General features: G+C 47.4%; 2 protein-coding genes across 5 annotated transcripts in view; one reads left to right on the plus strand and one right to left on the minus strand.

Moving 5' to 3' along the window:
- The window catches only part of LOC147022832 (muscarinic acetylcholine receptor M1-like), an 81427-nt gene that overhangs the window by 12787 nt on the left and 48374 nt on the right, over nt 1–20266 (minus strand). Inside the window, exon 1 of one of the 2 annotated variants that reach the window (XM_085887712.1) lies at nt 3043–3184. The exons of the other annotated variant lie outside the window; for it this stretch is intronic. The gene's annotated coding sequence lies outside the window, so the exon portion shown is untranslated. Of the gene's footprint in view, nt 1–3042; nt 3185–20266 lie in introns of those variants that run through there. 2 annotated transcript variants of the gene reach the window in all.
- Nucleotides 3174–20266, plus strand: part of AVEN (apoptosis and caspase activation inhibitor) — a 105733-nt gene continuing 88640 nt past the window's right edge. The window contains exons 1-2 of one of the 3 annotated variants that reach the window (XM_085887715.1): nt 3174–3413; nt 8090–8395. In XM_085887715.1, coding sequence (XP_085743841.1) covers nt 8126–8395 — 270 coding nt within the window. In that variant the 5' untranslated portion in view covers nt 3174–3413; nt 8090–8125. Of the gene's footprint in view, nt 3544–3667; nt 3806–8089; nt 8396–20266 lie in introns of those variants that run through there. The other 2 variants (XM_085887716.1, XM_085887717.1) reach the window with 2 other exon arrangements.

Consider the following 20266-nt stretch of genomic DNA (forward strand, 5'->3'; position numbering starts at 1 on the left):
TGTAGAGAATGAACAACACATCACTCTCCGCGACAACTTGATCCGCTTATGCATCGAGCTCTGGCCATTGGATGGACCACTTGCTGTCATCCGCACCGATCCGGCTCCCGACTTCACACATCTGGTCCACGATGAGCTTCTTAAACATCACCGGATGTGCATCGAGATTGGTCGCATTAAAAATCTCAACAAGAATCCCATCGCCGAGAAGGCAGTTCGTGAATGTGAAGACGAACTTCTACGACAGGAGCCGATGGGAGGACCAGTAACTCCACTAACCCTCGCACTGGCCACCGCCAGTATGAACTCACGAGTTCGTGCACGGGGACTCTCGGCCCGAGAGATGTGGTGCCGGCGGGATCAGTTCACCAATCAACAAATCCCTTTCTTGGACTTACAAATGATACAAGCCCAACACCGTCTTCGTTCCATAAACCACCCCCATAGTGAGAAGTCGAAGGCACCCATGGGGTCCGTCAAGCCCAATGTGTCAGTGGAAGTCGGTGATTTGATCTATTTGTACTCTGATCGTAACAAGTCATGCGCAAGAAACCGCTACCTCGTCTCTGGACCCTGGTGCAACATACGTAAATTTGTGGGGTCCCAATTGAGGAGTGCAGCTTATCGGGTGAAAAAGTCTGAATGCTACAAAGTCCCAGACTACTGGAAGGATACGCTCCCACTCCCTCGCAATCGGGGATATGGTGTTGCACAACAAACCGAGGACGTTTGCCTCCAACCAGCAACAAAACCACCAGACCCCCCATTCATCCTCTATGAGCTGTCTTCACCTGCCGACAGTGCTGAATCCTTCCCAATCCCTAGTAGCCAGGTACCGGATCTAGGTTCTGATGCATCCCCGAGGCTTGACACCTGTAGTCCTGGTTACTCCAAAGCCATCGGCGACACCTGTGAGGAACATCCTACGGTGTCCCCAACCGTGTGGACACCAAGACGCTCCAACCGTGTACGTTACCAGCCCAAACACTTCGAGGATTTTATTTTGGATGCTTGGAGTCATATTGTGGTCACAATGCTTGCAGAAACTGTAATGGGGCAGAATAATCCCCGAGACCGGAGGGCAGTCTACCCGGTGATGGTCTCAGTATATCTGACTGACTGGTACATGATTTATGTGACCTCCTCCAGGTTAAGTGACTGTTATCCTTGTTTAACTTTGTGTACTCTGCCTCAGTATTTGAAGTCATGTACTGTCACCTACTTTCTTCATTTATAACACCAAGCATGATAGTAGATGAATGACCTCGTAAAAAAAGTGGTTACGCCAGTGGAGTACGTGGTTTAATCCGTCGTGCGAGCGTAGTGCACGGGGTTACCGTGCAGGGGTGCTGTATCGTGGAAGGTTTGGCCTAGTCGGGCACGTTGTATCGTGTGTGTTATTAAAGTTGATTTCAACCTCACTAAGACTGGTGTTTGGCCTCGGTGCTCCGTTGGGGATTCCCTTTAACCATTGTGGCGCTGGCTTCCTGTGTTGACCAACATGGCGGCTAAGTGGGGACACCCCCTGGCTTCCTGTGTTGACCAACATGGCGGCTAAGTGGTGACACCCCCTGACTTCCTGTGCTGACCAACATGGCGGCTAAGTGGTGACACCCCCTGACTTCCTGTGCTGACCAACATGGCGGCTAAGTGGTGACACCCCCTGGCTTCCTGTGTTGACCAACATGGCGGCTAAGTGGTGACACCCCCTGGCTTCCTGTGCTGACCATGGCGGCGAAGTGGTGACACCCCCTGGCTTCCTGTGTTGACCAACATGGCGGCTAAGTGGTGACACCCCCTGGCTTCTTGTGTTGACCAACATGGCGGCTAAGTGGTGACACCCCCTGGCTTCCTGTGTTGACCATGGCGGCGAAGTGGTGACACCCCCTGGCTTCCTGTGTTGACCAACATGGCGGCTAAGTGGTGACACCCCCTGGCTTCCTGTGTTGACCAACATGGCGGCTAAGTGGTGACACCCCCTGGCTTCCTGTGCTGACCATGGCGGCGAAGTGGTGACACCCCCTGGCTTCCTGTGCTGACCAACATGGTGGCTAAGTGGTGACACCCCCTGGCTTCTTGTGTTGACCAACATGGCGGCTAAGTGGTGACACCCCCTGGCTTCCTGTGTTGACCAACATGGCAGCTAAGTGGCGACACCCCCTGGCTTCCTGTGTTGACCAACATGGCGGCTAAGTGGTGACACCCCCTGGCTTCCTGTGCTGACCAACATGGCGGCTAAGTGGTGACACCCCCTGGCTTCCTGTGCTGACCAACATGGCGGCTAAGTGGTGACACCCCCTGGCTTCCTGTGCTGACCATGGCGGCGAAGTGGTGACACCCCCTGGCTTCCTGTGCTGACCATGGCGGCGAAGTGGTGACACCCCCTGGCTTCCTGTGTTGACCAACATGGCGGCTAAGTGGTGACACCCCCTGACTTCCTGTGCTGACCAACATGGTGGCTAAGTGGTGACACCCCCTGGCTTCCTGTGTTGACCAACATGGCGGCTAAGTGGTGACACCCCCTGGCTTCCTGTGTTAACCAACCTGGCGGCTAAGTGGCGACACCCCCTGACTTCCTGTGCTGACCAACATGGCGGTTAAGTAGCGACACTGCCTGGCTTCCTGTGCTGACCAACATGGCGGCTAAGTAGTGGCACCCGCTGGTTTCCTGTGCTGACCAACATGGCAGCAAAGTGGTGACACCCCCTGGCTTACTGTGCTGACCAACATGGCGGCTAAGTGGCGACACTGCGCTCCGTGTGCCTTGAATGGCTTTGCTCCCATGTATTTTCCAAATCAGCGGCGAAACCAACCACCGCCGGAAATAATCACCAAATAAACCAAAGCGAAAGCATAACAACGTATTTATAAACCAAAGGCAAAGTGATGCCGCTCACTCACACAAGGAAATGAATATTAACTCTATAATTAGCAAGAAGGGGAAGAAGAATACGAAATTGAGGGAACAAAAACAACAACTATTCGAGGAAACGAGTTGAAGGGAAAAACAAATTCCCTGCTGCAAGACACCCCCCCCCCCACCCTGCTGACTCGCCGAGCCACCACTTGTACCGACTCTCGAAAAAATGTTTCCTTTATAAACTCGTCCGTCCGGCCTCCGAACAAGGCTGCGTCACTTCCTCCATGAAGGGAGGTGAAAATCTGAATGATAATTTCGGTAATTATTTCCTTAATTCTCTTTATTTCTGCGAGGATACGACGCACACCTGTTCGGTGGGGGTTGAAATATTTATTTGCGAACGTGGTAAACATTAGGCGGTGTATAGTAAATGATTTGTTGACACGAAATTCCTGAGAGACACGTTCTATCAGCGCCATGTTGACGGTGAAGTCCAAGTGCTCCCTCTGCCGGAAGAGTTTACGGTTTCCACCCTCGCTGTTCGGTTCGGAAGGTATTCCTGCGGAATGAGTGTGAATTTGGTCCCTTAAGGTCACTAGCACAGGCTGGTCTGGGCCCAGAGATTAGGCCTCCTGTGGGATTACTGTCCGCTTGGAATCCGACACCATATGTCACGGGAAATGGTGGTTATTATTTACTATTGGGGGAAGGCCTTGGATGTGCACGTGTTATGTCTCGGTGTATCGAACGGATGTTGACGAACTGTAGTTACTGATGACGCAAATGAACGAGATTCTGTGTTAAAACTGAACACATTCTACATCGATTCAAATACCGTACAGCGGGTCACGGGTCTATGGTCTGTGCCTCAGTGCAAGGACAGGTCTATGGTCTGTGCCCCAGTGTAATGACAGTTCTATGGTCCGTTCCTCAGTGTAATGACAGGTATATGGTCTGTGCCGCAGTCGAGTCACGGGTCTATGGTCCGTGCCCCAGTGTATGGACAGGTCTATGGTCTGTCCCCCAGTGTAATGACAGGCCGATGGTCTGTTCCTCAATGTAATGACAGGTCTATATTATGTGCCCCAGTGTAATGACAGGTCTATGGTCCGTGCCTCAGTGTAATTGCAGTTGATGGTCTCTTCCTCAGTGTAATTACAGGTCGATGGTCTGTGCCTATGGTCCGTGCCTCAGTGTAAAGACAGGTCTGTGGTCTGTGTCCCAATCGAATCGCGGGTCGATGCTTTGTGCCTCAGTGTAATGACAGGTCTATTGTCTGTTCCTCAGTGTAATAACATGTCTATGGTCTTTGTCCCAGTGTAATTGCATGTCTATGGTCTGTGTTATGACAGGTCGATGGTCTGTGCCTCAGTGTAATTACAGGTCTATTGTCTGTTCCTCAGTGTAATAACATGTCTATGGTCTGTGTTATGACAGGTCGATGGTCTGTTCCTCAGTGTAATAACATGTCTATGGTCTGTGCCTCAATGTAATCATGGGTCGATGGTCTGTTCCTCAGTGTAATCACGGGTCGATGGTCTGTTCCTCAGTGTAATAACATGTCTATGGTCTGTTCCTCAGTGTAATCACGGGTCGATGGTCTGTTCCTCAGTGTAATAACATGTCTATGGTCTGTTCCTCAGTGTAATCACGGGTCGATGGTCTGTTCCTCAGTGTAATAACATGTCTATGGTCTTCCTCAGTGTAATCACGGGTCGATGGTCTGTTCCTCAGTGTAATAACATGTCTATGGTCTGTTCCTCAGTGTAATCACGGGTCGATGGTCTGTTCCTCAGTGTAATAACATGTCTATGGTCTGTTCCTCAGTGTAATCACGGGTCGATGGTCTGTTCCTCAGTGTAATAACATGTCTATGGTCTGTTCCTCAGTGTAATCACGGGTCGATGGTCTGTTCCTCAGTGTAATAACATGTCTATGGTCTGTTCCTCAGTGTAATCACGGGTCGATGGTCTGTTCCTCAGTGTAATAACATGTCTATGGTCTGTTCCTCAATGTAATCACGGGTCGATGGTCTGTTCCTCAATGTAATCACGGGTCGATGGTCTGTTCCTCAGTGTAATAACATGTCGATGGTCTGTTCCTCAGTGTAATCACGGGTCGATGGTCTGTTCCTCAGTGTAATAACATGTCTATGGTCTGTTCCTCAATGTAATCACGGGTCGATGGTCTGTTCCTCAATGTAATCACGGGTCGATGGTCTGTTCCTCAATGTAATCACGGGTCGATGGTCTGTTCCTCAATGTAATCACGGGTCGATGGTCTGTTCCTCAGTGTAATAACATGTCTATGGTCTGTTCCTCAATGTAATCACGGGTCGATGGTCTGTTCCTCAATGTAATCACGGGTCGATGGTCTGTTCCTCAGTGTAATCACGGGTCGATGGTCTGTTCCTCAGTGTAATAACATGTCTATGGTCTGTTCCTCAGTGTAATCACGGGTCGATGGTCTGTTCCTCAGTGTAATAACATGTCTATGGTCTGTTCCTCAATGTAATCACGGGTCGATGGTCTGTTCCTCAATGTAATCACGGGTCGATGGTCTGTTCCTCAGTGTAATAACATGTCGATGGTCTGTTCCTCAGTGTAATCACGGGTCGATGGTCTGTTCCTCAGTGTAATAACATGTCTATGGTCTGTTCCTCAATGTAATCACGGGTCGATGGTCTGTTCCTCAATGTAATCACGGGTCGATGGTCTGTTCCTCAGTGTAATAACATGTCTATGGTCTGTTCCTCAATGTAATCACGGGTCGATGGTCTGTTCCTCAATGTAATCACGGGTCGATGGTCTGTTCCTCAGTGTAATCACGGGTCGATGGTCTGTTCCTCAGTGTAATCATGGGTCGATGGTCTGTTCCTCAGTGTAATCACGGGTCGATGGTCTGTTCCTCAGTGTAATAACATGTCTATGGTCTGTTCCTCAGTGTAATCACGGGTCGATGGTCTGTTCCTCAGTGTAATAACATGTCTATGGTCTGTTCCTCAATGTAATCACGGGTCGATGGTCTGTTCCTCAGTGTAATCACGGGTCGATGGTCTGTTCCTCAGTGTAATCACGGGTCGATGGTCTGTTCCTCAGTGTAATAACATGTCTATGGTCTGTTCCTCAATGTAATCACGGGTCGATGGTCTGTTCCTCAGTGTAATCACGGGTCGATGGTCTGTTCCTCAGTGTAATAACATGTCTATGGTCTGTTCCTCAGTGTAATAACATGTCTATGGTCTGTTCCTCAGTGTAATCACGGGTCGATGGTCTGTTCCTCAGTGTAATAACATGTCTATGGTCTGTTCCTCAATGTAATCACGGGTCGATGGTCTGTTCCTCAATGTAATCACGGGTCGATGGTCTGTTCCTCAGTGTAATCACGGGTCGATGGTCTGTTCCTCAGTGTAATCATGGGTCGATGGTCTGTTCCTCAGTGTAATCACGGGTCGATGGTCTGTTCCTCAGTGTAATAACATGTCTATGGTCTGTTCCTCAGTGTAATCACGGGTCGATGGTCTGTTCCTCAGTGTAATAACATGTCTATGGTCTGTTCCTCAATGTAATCACGGGTCGATGGTCTGTTCCTCAGTGTAATCACGGGTCGATGGTCTGTTCCTCAGTGTAATAACATGTCTATGGTCTGTTCCTCAGTGTAATAACATGTCTATGGTCTGTTCCTCAATGTAATCACGGGTCGATGGTCTGTTCCTCAGTGTAATCACGGGTCGATGGTCTGTTCCTCAGTGTAATAACATGTCTATGGTCTGTTCCTCAATGTAATCACGGGTCGATGGTCTGTTCCTCAATGTAATCACGGGTCGATGGTCTGTTCCTCAGTGTAATAACATGTCTATGGTCTGTTCCTCAGTGTAATCATGGGTCTATGGTCTGTTCCTCAGTGTAATAACATGTCTATGGTCTGTTCCTCAATGTAATCACGGGTCGATGGTCTGTTCCTCAATGTAATCACGGGTCGATGGTCTGTTCCTCAGTGTAATAACATGTCGATGGTCTGTTCCTCAGTGTAATCACGGGTCGATGGTCTGTTCCTCAGTGTAATAACATGTCTATGGTCTGTTCCTCAATGTAATCACGGGTCGATGGTCTGTTCCTCAGTGTAATCACGGGTCGATGGTCTGTTCCTCAGTGTAATAACATGTCTATGGTCTGTTCCTCAATGTAATCACGGGTCGATGGTCTGTTCCTCAATGTAATCACGGGTCGATGGTCTGTTCCTCAGTGTAATAACATGTCTATGGTCTGTTCCTCAATGTAATCACGGGTCGATGGTCTGTTCCTCAATGTAATCACGGGTCGATGGTCTGTTCCTCAGTGTAATCACGGGTCGATGGTCTGTTCCTCAGTGTAATAACATGTCTATGGTCTGTTCCTCAATGTAATCACGGGTCGATGGTCTGTTCCTCAATGTAATCACGGGTCGATGGTCTGTTCCTCAGTGTAATAACATGTCGATGGTCTGTTCCTCAATGTAATCACGGGTCGATGGTCTGTTCCTCAATGTAATCACGGGTCGATGGTCTGTTCCTCAGTGTAATAACATGTCTATGGTCTGTTCCTCAGTGTAATCACGGGTCGATGGTCTGTTCCTCAGTGTAATAACATGTCTATGGTCTGTTCCTCAGTGTAATAACATGTCTATGGTCTGTTCCTCAGTGTAATCATGGGTCGATGGTCTGTTCCTCAGTGTAATAACATGTCTATGGTCTGTGCCTCAGTGTAATCACGGGTCGATGGTCTGTTCCTCAGTGTAATAACATGTCTATGGTCTGTTCCTCAGTGTAATAACATGTCTATGGTCTGTTCCTCAGTGTAATAACATGTCTATGGTCTGTTCCTCAGTGTAATCATGGGTCGATGGTCTGTTCCTCAGTGTAATAACATGTCTATGGTCTGTGCCTCAGTGTAATCACGGGTCGATGGTCTGTTCCTCAGTGTAATAACTTGTCTATGGTCTGTTCCTCAGTGTAATAACATGTCTATGGTCTGTTCCTCAGTGTAATAACATGTCTATGGTCTGTTCCTCAGTGTAATCATGGGTCGATGGTCTGTTCCTCAGTGTAATTGTGGTCTCTCAGTTTTGGTCATTTAGTATTTTTTTTTTTCAATTACGTTTCGTAGTTATCTGCAAAGTATTTTTTGTTTCTTTTTGCATCAATTGTCCTTCCTAAGTGAATGTTTCTCTCTTCCTTCTCCTCAATCCCAGTGTGGATTGGTCTGAACAGGGACCGACTGTCACACAATGAGGCCAGATACACACAGGGGACATAAAGGGAGTCGTCATCATCGAGCTCTTTCAGGGCAGGGGATGGGTGAGGGCCGTGGTGAGTCAATCAATGCTCGTCGTGGGCGTGGTGGTCGTGGTGGTCGAGGTGGTCGAGGTGGTCGAGGATCTCAGGGTGCCTACGGTGCTCGAGGTGACCAAAGGAGCAAAGATCATTCACATTGGCAGCATGGAAGCAGGGGCGGTGGTCATATGGAGCGTCACAAGTCATTATCAACGGGTGGAGAGGTCAGTTTAGTTTAACAGCTGATTATGTAATTCATGAGGAATTTTTATGCTTCTTTGTAATTTTGTGGATACACTTTTTGTTGGGGATTGACTGGGGGTAGCTTAGCCCAACTCTTTCACAAACCAACTGGCCAGGCATGACGTTCTACTAAGGTAAGGGCAGCAATGTGTTAATTTGGCTGTGGTGCCATTGTTCGCTCACCTCACCATTGTGAAGGACACCATGGGTTCTTTAACGTACACCAACTCATGTCAGCAGACTGGGCTCCCATTTAATGTCTCTCTGAGGGAGGGTGCACTCATTGATAAATCTGCCTGCTTGTTTATTTATTCGTATGCATTCTGTGGCTGCTTGGCTGCATCATTTCCTGGGGGCACAGCTGTGATGCTGATGCAATTCCCCCTGTTACCAGCACGCTGGTACTCATTTCACCCACCTCGGAAGGATGGCAGGCTGAGTCAACCTACCTGGTGTTAATTCAACGGTTTTTAACAGGGGCTTGAACTAATGACCCTAAGATCCTTAGCCAGCTATCCTAACCAGGCAAACACCGGGTTTCCCCTGCTTGTGAACCTCCAGGTTGGCAGTTTGGAACCCTGGGCCGAGATTGGAACTCAGGCTAGACAGCTTAGAGGTGAGTTTGCGTATCTCAGGACCATCCTGCCAGCCTGATGTAAACATGAGCGTAGAGGTGTTTAAACATGTACGTAATAAAATCCTGTGTGTGTGTGTGCGTGCGTGCGTGCGTGCGTGCGTGCGTGCGTGTGTGTGTGTGTGTGTGTGTGTGTGTGTGTGTGTGTGCGTGCGTGCGTGCGTGCGTGCGTGCGTGCGTGTGTGTGTGCGCATGCATTCATCCCACCTTCCATTTTGCATCTCCTAAACCGCTGGTCGCACAAAGTTTAATAATATGAAAAAAAACGAATGGGACCATTTTCATTACTAAGGACCCAGGAAGTGCATGGTCAAATTCTTTTTTGATTTGCACAAACAAACAAAACAAGTTACATTATTTACATCAAATAAATGCCCAGACAAAGCAAGTGTGGATGAGTCATGAGATGCTGCTGATTGGTTGTACGAGGCTTGGTGCACTGTGACCGGCTCCTGACAACTGACATCATCCACCCTTCCTCTACTTATTTTTCTGCCGACTTGCCATGCAGTGCTGATCGTTAACTGGATGTTGAAGGAATCTTTTTTCAAATGTGCTCGAGATATCCAGGGCCAGGCCATGGACATAAAATAAGCCTCCCTCCCCCATACCTCCCATGCCTGGGTGGGTAAACAACTTGCAATTTCCACCTGTACACATAGTGTCGTGCATGTGGTTTAACAACTGACCTCTACCAATGGAGAAATTCCGACACCATTTTTGGAAAAAGAATTCCTCTAAGTTCGGGTGTATATCTATATTTGTCTTGCTATGTTGGTATCTTCTTAAAAGCTATCAGTTCTGCCTGAAACTACTTACTGCAGTCATGTTATATGCCAGTGAAAATGATCATACTTTATTTAAAAAAAACTCCAATTCTTATATTTATTGTTACGGTTGTCTGGGGAGATGGAGGAATTTCGTAGCGAAGTTAGGATTGTATAGAATTGTTTGGGCCGTGAACGTGTAGGAGACATCTCGATGTAAATAAATAGGGAGACCGTGAGCTTAAGTGTTGTGTGTCACCACATGGGGGGTGGTCCGGTGAAAATTGGATCGGGATTAAGAATGAGTTCCCCCATTATGTAATTGCCCCGCTGTGACCTATTCCTACGTTTTTGCATTTACAAGCTTGCCATGAAGGTGTTGCGTTTTATAACAACCCCAATGATAACAACAAGCAAGAAAAACGTGCCGAGCAGGCAGAGGCCCTGCCTTCCCGGGTTTTGTGCCAGCAAGCCACACCCAGAGGTGGAAGAAGGGTGAGGTTCACAGTAATAGTTGTGAGAGGAACGTGGCTGGGACGGAGGATCTTGCTTTGCTCTCATCTCAGCATGACAAAATGGCTGCATGATTCTCGTGTCATGCTGTGAATTGGCTCGCGTACTGAGCAAGACGTTGGCCATCGACTCTTGGCTGGTCGTGAGAGACGGACCTCAAAGCCTCATGTATGTCACCGAAGGAAGCGGTGCCATTCTGCAGAGAGTGTATCGGCAAGCACGATCAACGAGGTTGCCAGACGGCTGTCTCTGAGCCTTGCCGTTGAATACCGCTTCACGAATTGCCTCACATGCATTTCCAACCCAGAGCAGCTCGGCCCTATTTTGGGCGCGTCTACCCATGCAGGACGAAGCACCTTGATTCCAAAGTTTCCCAAAGACCATCTCTGGACCAAGCTAAGTGGCAGAATAAAGGGAGGATTTGCTTTTGTTTTATTTTCTTTCCCCCTTGTCTGTATCAAAGTCCGTGTGTTGTGGCACCTCGACTTTCGGCTTAATTTACTTCACGTTATTATTATTATTATTATTATTACATTTTGAATTACCCTTGTAAATATTTATATTTTCATTAAATCTCCCCGTTTATTTTAAGTTGCTGTGTCCGTGTATTTGTCATGGTGTTTGAGTATAAACCCCTTGTGCTGTTTATCCATCTCTGCTTCCGTCGCTCCGCCAGTGCCGCCAATGCCACTCCCGCGCGTGCGATGATGTCTGAGGATCACGTGTCCGCCTCTGAAGGAAAACTGCCCGGCAATCCAGGCCTGGTTGGTGTGAACTGCCGGTCCACCACAATTTTGGTTGGGGAATTAAACTAACCGCTGCACCCATGACAATCTCAACATGCAGTGGCTTCAGAAAGTATTCACACCCCTCAAATTTTGTCATATTTTGTTGTGTTACAGCCTGAATTTAAAATGGATTCATTTACTTTTTTTCACCGATTTTTCACAAAATACCCCATAATAACAGAGTGAAAACATGTTTTTCGAGTTATTTTTAAACGAATTTATTAAAAACTAGTGCGTGGCCGTACGTGCAAAAAAAACAAAAAAATTCAAACCTCGTGCCAGAAACAACAAACACACAGGCCGTTCCTTCGCTCTCGCGTGGCCGTACGTGCAAAAAAAAAACTTTCAAACTGCGTGCCAGAAACAACAACCACCACATAGGCTGTTCCTTCGCTCTCGCGTGCCCGTACGTGCGTGGCTGTACGTGCCCAAAAAAACAACTTTCAAACAACCACACAGGCCGTTCCTTCGCTCTCGTAAACGACGACTGGATTGGGGCATTGTGTTTATCTATAAATGCACATAAGAAATCGAGAAATTATTAGAATACACAGTCATCACTATCCGGAAGTCCATACGTTGCAACCCGTAATGGGGAACGCGCTCTTTCCCCATCGGCCACGCCTTCGCAGCAACGTGTCCTGTCATAGGTTTGGTAAATAAATGGCCATAACTTGGGAACCACTTGTCTGATTAATATCAAACCTTGAAAAGGCACATACTCAGGTCCTCAGCAATATACCTGGTAAGTTTCAATTAGATCGGACTGGTGGTTGTCGAGAAACAGCGGACACACACACACACACACACACACACACACACACACACACACACACACACACACACACACACACACACACACACACACACGTTAGTATTGATTAGGGGTCTGTCAGGTAATATGTGCACCACGTGTAATATGTGCACCGAGAATGCTATGATCGCAATCTTCGATCAGTATAGTCAGGTTGTATCATGTCCGTCCTGTACAGGGGAGGCCTTTGAATGGCAGGCTTGAAAAGCAATGGTACATTGAATGGCACCATCAAGAACTGTTTGGCCGGCGGATTGCAACCCATGGTGGCATATTCGACTGAAGAGCCTTGGAGAGGGGCAGGATGTCGGATCATGTGGCACTGTTACAAATTTTGAAACCATGAGCACTCAACATTCAGGTCCCAAAGATCAGTTATATCGGTAAGTATGTGTTTATAGTCAGGGTCCCGTCCCTTTGTTTAATGGGTGATTAAATGTTCGTGCTCTGCAGAGTTATTTTTATAGTCAGGGTTTTCTTTTACATTTTCAACTACAACAACAACAACAACACCTTCGCCTCGCTCCATCTTGATGCCATAACGCTCGCGGTGGGCGGAGTTCAATGAAGGACTTGGCGTCTCTCGACCAATCAGAGAGATGCGAGCGAGTTTGCTGTCGTTCGGCCAATGGGAGCCAACGCAGGACAATATTACTCATCTTCCTATTTGAGGGGCGGCCCGCCATGCCCCCCGGTCCAATCAGCGGATTTGGCGCCCCTTTTGGCCAATCACGGGCAACAAGCGGATCGCGCGCCAAAACCATCCAGTAAGGCGGGGGGGTTACGAGAGGGAGTCCCCTCCCCCTGGATGGGGAGTGAATATCATTGATCGGCGCGATTCGACTGGGGGCAGTTGGGGTTTGCCTGCCAGATCGTCTCGGATCGCCTCGCCTTGCCTGCTGGCGCTCGCTGCCTTGTCCGCCCTCGTGCTAGTTGGCGTCCGTCCTTCACCCTTCGTCCCTGGTGTTTGGAGTGGCATCGTTGTTGCTGGTTCGAGTCCCGCTGAGCCAGAACGTCGAAGACCGCACGAGGCGGACAGGTCCAAGCTAGCTCTGCTCTCCAGCTCACCTTTCCTCAAGCTGGAAGCCTTCAATAAAGACCCGCCATGGTCCATTTCTAGGTGTGTGTGTGTGTGTGTGTGTGTGTGTGTGTGTGTGTGTGTGTGTGTGTGTGTGTGTGTGTGTGTGTGTGTGTGTGTGTGTGTGTGTGTGTGTGTGTGTGTGTGTGTGTGTGTGTGTGTGCGTGTGTGCCCGTGGCCGCGTCTGATAAGTAGAAACTGTTAAGTGCCTATGTTCCTTTTGCATTATTTGCCTTGCTATATTCGGATAACTCTTCCCTTACGTGCTTCCCTCGCCCCTGACTATTGTTAATAAATTCCCCTTTTTGTTGAATGTACCAGCTCGTTTCTGTGTTCTTTCATTGGCTTAGCATGGTGTGTGTTGGAAAATTGCAAAGCAGCAAATTGTTCATTTGGTCCAGCGCGGCTCTGGTAACTCCGCTCGGTTACGCCGGATCCGAGCCGTTACCTGCGACTCGGATTGGACAGAGTCGGCCGAGGGTGTAGTTCCCCGGTAGTTAGACTGCGTGGGTATTTAAGTATATTGAAATTGGCAATTGACCCTATCCCACGTGGTCGACCTAGTGGCGATCTTCGGTCTGATAAGGGACCCGTGACCTTAGGGATTTATCTGAAAGGTACGACCTAAATTCTGGGTGTTCGGTGGAGCCGACTCTACCGCTCCCCCTAGCGGTCGTGCTCGCCACCGAGACCCGGCCCCATAACAGCACCACCCCCCAGAAGTGGCTGGCAATTACGGCCCACCGTGTACTGAGAGAGAGGGCCAGAAGACCCACCGTGCAGAAGGGTGGGGTCTCGGAGGACAAATACCGAGAGAGGATAAGGGACAGCAGGAGAGTTGGAGTTCGGGCAGCCTCAGAGACTCCTCATCATCGCTCCAGCCATCCTGCATGACCTGACCCTGCTCAAGCCACCATTAAGGTGGACCAAAGAACAGTTCATGCCTACAAAGTCCTTGCCTGCTCCTCCATTATCCAGTTTGAGTCTGTTCCATGTTCATGGCTCCTCACTGGTTTTTTGTACGAGTTTTTTTTCATTGTCCATAAATTTGCGTGTTCCTTCTTCCCCTTTTCTTGTTTCTTTTGAGTGAAGGTCTGATATTTGTAGTCATTAGTGTCTTGTTCCTTGCACAACACCCAATATTTATTACAATAAACATTTTAACTATCAGAAACATCTTCCTGCCTTTTGCCCTCCCACGTGTGACCAACCCCCAGTTTTGGCTTGCATTTGGGTGATCATTGGGGATTGTAAATGGTAATGGTAATTTTGAACGCAGTGTGAATTTGGCAAACATTGTTTCAGTCATTCGCAGGGATTGTACAAACCCACGGTGCAGAGTATCTACATTGGCTGGGACTTTGATGCGACATTATGTTGGGGTCAGATATTAGTCTTTAGAAAAGCTCTAATAGTCCGGGAGCCAACCTGTGTACGAGGCTGTTTTAGGGTTGGACCTTACAGCCTCTGCTATAAAATTTTACACCCCCAGGATGTTTAGATATATGTTTGCAGTTCATGAAAACCAATGTTGGCAATTCATAAGCTCTTGCGAAAAATTTTGGCGGACGTTTTTGTTTGAGGAAGATTTGAAAAATTTGATAAAACAGTAATTGTCAATAAAATTTCTAAAAAAATTAAAAAATCACATTCATTAAAAATAAATGTGAACTAAATGTAAGAATTCAATCAGTGCATTGTAAAATGACAAAAAAAAAATTGCCTTTGTGGAAGTAAACCTCGTAAAAGTACATAATTTTGTGAAAAATGCCTTAAAAATAACGTTTTTTGAAGATGGCCTTTAGAACTTTTCTTATCATAGGCAGATGCTGCATTAGAATACTAATTTCTCTTAATGTGATATGAACATGGTATCCATGGCTAATTAAAACAGCAAATTTGATTGAGTTCTATCAATTTTTAAAGAGAAAATTAACATTTTTGTCAACCAAAGTTACCCCTACCCCCAAAATCCTCTTACTCTATTGAACACAGTTCGGTTAAGGTTTGCTGGATCCAGGTTGGGTACTTCACAGTTCACTCTTCCAAAGGAAAATTCAATGGTGTTTGGAGTGACATGGCCCTGGAGCAGACATACAACAATGAAGGGAAGACATCTCTGTTCAAAGGCATATCTCAGGCACCAGCTGCTCGAGATAAATATGTGAAGACAGCACCATTTCTCACAGCTGTATCAGAGAACATAAAGTCTATGGCTAATCTAGGCCAACAGGAATCTACTCATCATGGAGAAACACATAAGCAGGCAACAGAAGAACATATGCATGTTGAGGAGATCAAGAAAGTGATATGCCAGCAGATGATAAACCCATTCCAGTGTAACAACCAAGTGGATCTGCTCAATAGAGCAACTGGTGAGAAGGATGCTTCAAAAGACTTGGTCCATGCTCAAGCTAAGGGCATGGAAGCCATTATGAAAGCAGAAGAGGTGGTCTCTATTAAGATTGAACCACTGAAGCTGGTAACTTTCTCCTCACAGAAGAAATCAAACCCATCAAGGCAACAGAGTTTAATCAGGATCTATCAAGATGAGACTGCAGCTACACGTGTGCTGTGTTTCTATCGAGATGCCGACCCAGTCACAAGACAGATTGCATTTTCCCATGAGTGGACAGACTACCCATCATCCCTGTTTGAGGTTGATCCACGCTTAGCACAGGGGGTTGTAATGCGCAAAGGCAACAAGTCTGATTTCGTGGCAGTGCTAATTGCTGAAGCTGAGCAGGATGTTGTTTTACAGCTGCCATCATTACCACAGAGTGACCTATACACAGTTTATCTGGTAGACACAATGGCATTTGTAAATAAATACCAAAAAAATGGGTGTGAAAACATTTGGTGAACTTCCCCAGCTGTATCTTCGCAAGCTCCTGCAGTTGAAACCTGAAATGTGCAACTGTGTCAACATCATTGGTGATCAGTATGATTTTGATGATAGCCATACTTTGAAGGGTGATGAGCAGCAGAGGAGAAACCAGACAGACCAGGCAAGACAATTCTCACCATCCAAGAGTCTAGAAATTCCGGACTGGAATTTACTCATGAAGAATCCAAGAAATAAAGGAAATCTTCAGAACTTCATTGGCACTTCCCTTTGTGAGAGTCCTGAAGCTATTCCGGATGGAGTGACCATCATTCTTGGTGGTATGATGGAAAACAAAGGTCACACTCTTTCCATCACATCAGCATCAAGTTCAGTTCTGGACTTACCTTGTGAAGAACATGAAGAGGCAGACACAAGGATTATTGCTCATCTTGCATATTGTGTGGAATATCTTGATCACCATCGAGCTGTTGTGCATGCAACAGATACAGACATAATTATGCTGTGTATATATCACTTCTGCTGCTTGAACACATTGCAAGAACTCTGGATACAACGGCAGAATCAATACCTACCTATTCATGAGCTGGTAGAAGTGTTGAGCAAGAAGTACCAGAAAATCCTCTTGATGTCGCAGCTACACTTCTGTGCACATATGTGTTGTGTGGATGTGACACAGTGAGCTACCCATTCAGAAGGGGAAAAGAAGAGGTCAGGTCAAGTATGGGAGCATGTGCCAGAACAGTGCGTCGCTGCGTCCACTTTCCGCCGGTACTCCAGGGGCCTCCGTCTGGCCATCCCCCAGGCAGATGCCAGGCCCATCCCCATCTCCTTGAGATGATGGTCAACCTGCTGCAACCATGAGGCACGTGGTCGGCCCACTGGCCTCCTCCACTCATGAGACTCCCTCGCTGAGAGAATCTGGTGAGCAGGATCAGCATCAGGAAAACGAGCCACATGTCCATACAGCCGCAGCTGACGCTCACGGACTATGCAGGTAACAAATCTCATCCGAGTCTCTCTCAGCAACCGCTCGTTGGACACAAAATCCGACCAGCGATAGCCAAGGATTCTTCGAAGAGACCTGGTACCAAAGGAATTAAGTCTCTGTCTCAGATCCTTGGTCAAAGTCCAAGTCTCGCACCCATAGAGCAAGACTGGAAGTACCAAGGACCTGAAGACTCGGACTTTCGTCCTCCCGCACAGGTACCGGCAGCGCCACACCCCATGATCCAGTAAATCCATGACTCCCCAGGCCCGACCCAGACGTCTATTGACCTCCGGCTCACAACCTGCGGAGACATGAATATCACTGCCAAGGTAAGTGAATCTCTCCACGACCTCAACATCCTCACCACAAACAGACACAGACAGGACAGCAGCATCCAAGATGTCACCGAAAGCCTGGATCTTAGTTTTGACCCAAGAAATCCGTAATCCCAACGGCTCCGACTCCTCATTCAGCACCTCGAGGGCCCCCAAGAGGATGTCTAAAGTCTCCGCAAAGATGACTGCATCATCTGCAAAATCAAGGTCCGAGATCTTGACATTGCCAAACGATGCACCGCAACTTGATCTCTCCGACATCCTCCCTAAAATCCAGTCCATACAAGTGCTGAAAAGTGTGGGGGCAAGTACACATCCCTGACGAACTCCAGTAACAACTGGAAATAAGTCAGAGATGGTACCACCACACTTCACAGCACTCTCAGTACCAGAGTAGAGTTCAGACATCAGATCGATCAGTTTCGGTGGCACCCCACGAAGACCAAGAATCCTCCAGAGGACATCCCGATTCACTGAATCGAACGCTTTACAGAGATCAACATAGGCTGCAAGCAGCCCCTGCCGAAAACTCTCGTCTGCGTTCGGTGAGGACACGAAGGGCAAGGATACGGTCAATCGTTGACCTCTTTGGTGTAAAGCCTGAGTGCTCTGGACGCTGGTGCTCAAGCAGATGGTGGCGAACCCTATCAAGAATTATCCGAGCAAAGACCTTGCCCGGCACTGAGAGCAGCGTCACCCCTCGGTAGTTGTTGCAGTCTTGGCGATCACCCTTCCCTTTCCAGAGAGGGACAACAAGGCCCCTCTTCCAGTCAGTTGGGATGATGCCTGTGTTCCTGTGAAAAGAAGAGCGGCACAGGTTTCTCTGGGACTGATAGGAAACCTTCCCCACCTTGTTGATTTTGGAAGAGATAGTGAAATGGCAGCAACAGAATGTGTCATTGATGAGGCCAGAGTATACTGGACTGCTCTGCATGGCCAAAAAGGGTTCAGCTGTTTGGATACCCTCAGGCAGCATATGTTTGTCTCTTCAAAATTAGACCTTAGGTCACTGCCAGCAACAGAAGATGCGTTTTACTTCCTTGTTTTAAGAGCATTATATCAATTGCTTCTGTATAGACGTGCACATCTCAGTGACCGAGCACTTCCCCCAGCCACAACATTTGGCAGAACCCTTATCAATGGAAAACTGGTCCCAATTCTCATGTCTAAGCCAGCCAAGCCAAACATAGACAAAACGGTGTCTTGCATGTGCAAATTATCCAAATGTCTGAAACGATGTTCATGCAAAAAGGCTGCTGTGCCTTGCTGAGTGACATGCATATGCCTTCGTCAGAGAGGTTCATGTGGTGGAGTTGTTTCAGAGAGTGACTCTTCCTCTGAAGAGGATGTTTCATGTCACAATATTGTGTTAATCCATTTCTAATTTTATCTTCCTTAAAACCATGGCATGTAAAAGTATGTTCTTGTTCCTGACCCCATTGATAGTCAAGCATTTCTGAGTTGCATAAATCTTTTGTTGTTTGACATATAACCTTGTCAATTGTAGGTAGGTTAAATCTACACCAATTGTGATATAGGAAATGAACTCCTCTTTAATAAGAGGGGTCATTTGTGTATATAGGTTTAGTGGTTATGATTTTAGGACAATATGAATTGCCCCTACCCCCATCCTACATCTTCGCTTTTGCCAACATTGTGTTATCAGAGGGGGCTCGCAAAAGTGTTGACTGTGTTGTTGCGCAAGAGTTTCACCATTGCCAACATTGGTTTTCATATACTCAAAGGGTGTCTCTTTATGAAAATCAACACAAAAATTTTATAGCAGACCGGGCAATTTTTTTTTAATTTTGATCGGTTGGCTCCCGGACTATAAACATCAAAAAGGCTCACGTTTTTGTACAACAGCAGTACAAGGCAACATCTGATATGTCGGGAGGATGGTACATCAATGTGATTGGATCGAATATTACTTCACCACCTTAAACTTCACACAAAGAAAACTCTTGTTTGATAAGTGTTTTTAAGGTGCTCTTTGCTAAGCCCCAGTGACCAATAATGGTGGAAAAATTGTATCATGATGTTGATAATGTGTGGACAGACCCAGATTGAATAGCTTGATGGTAACAGCAAATGCTACTTCGTTGTCAATGGTTTTTTCCATATCTTTGCTTGTAACTGATGAGGCAATGTTATTCTACCAGCTCAAAGTAAGACATTTCTCCTTAGAATTGGAGATCTCCTCCTGGAATTGCCAAAACGATCTCCTCACCGAACGCAGACGAGAGTTTCGGCAGGGGCTGCTTGCAGCCTATGTTGATCTCTGTAAAGCGTTCGATTCAGTGAATCGGGATGTCCTCTGGAGGATTCTTGGTCTTCGTGGGGTGCCACCCAAACTGATCGATCTGATGTCTGAACTCTACTCTGGTACTGAGAGTGCTGTGAAGTGTGGTGGTACCATCTCTGACTTATTTCCAGTTGTTACTGGAGTTCGTCAGGGATGTGTACTGGCCCCCACACTTTTCAGCACTTGTATGGACTGGATTTTCAGGAGGATGTCTGAGAGATCAAGTTGCGGTGCATCATTTGGGAATGTCAAGATCTCGGACCTTGATTTTGCAGATGATGCAGTCATCTTTGCGGAGACTTTAGACATCCTTTTGGGGGCCCTCGAGGTGCTGAATGAGGAGTCGGAGCCGCTGGGATTACGGGTTTCTTGGGTCAAAACTAAGATCCAGGCTTTCGGTGACATCTTGGATGCTGCTGTCCTGTCTGTGCCTGTTTGTGGTGAGGATGTTGAGGTCGTGGAGAGATTCACTTACCTTGGCAGTGATATTCATGTCTCTGCTGGCTGCGAGTCAGAGGTCAATAGATGTCTGGGTCGGGCCTGGGGAGTCATGGATTCACTGGATCATGGGGTGTGACGCTGCCGGTACCTGTGCAGGAGGACGAAAGTCCGAGTCTTCAGGTCCTTGGTACTTCCAGTCTTGCTCTATGGATGCGAGACTTGGACTCTGACCAAGGATCTGAGACGGAGACTTAATTCTTTTGGTACCAGGTCTCTTCGGAGAATCCTTGGCTATCGCTGGTCAGATTTTGAGTCCAACGAGCGGTTGCTGAGAGAGACTC

The sequence above is a fragment of the Eptatretus burgeri genome, chromosome 7 (assembly GCF_056783735.1).
Source record: "Eptatretus burgeri isolate ZD-2024b chromosome 7, Ebu_testis_v1, whole genome shotgun sequence".
In the NCBI taxonomy this organism is placed as follows: Eukaryota; Metazoa; Chordata; class Myxini; order Myxiniformes; family Myxinidae; genus Eptatretus; species Eptatretus burgeri.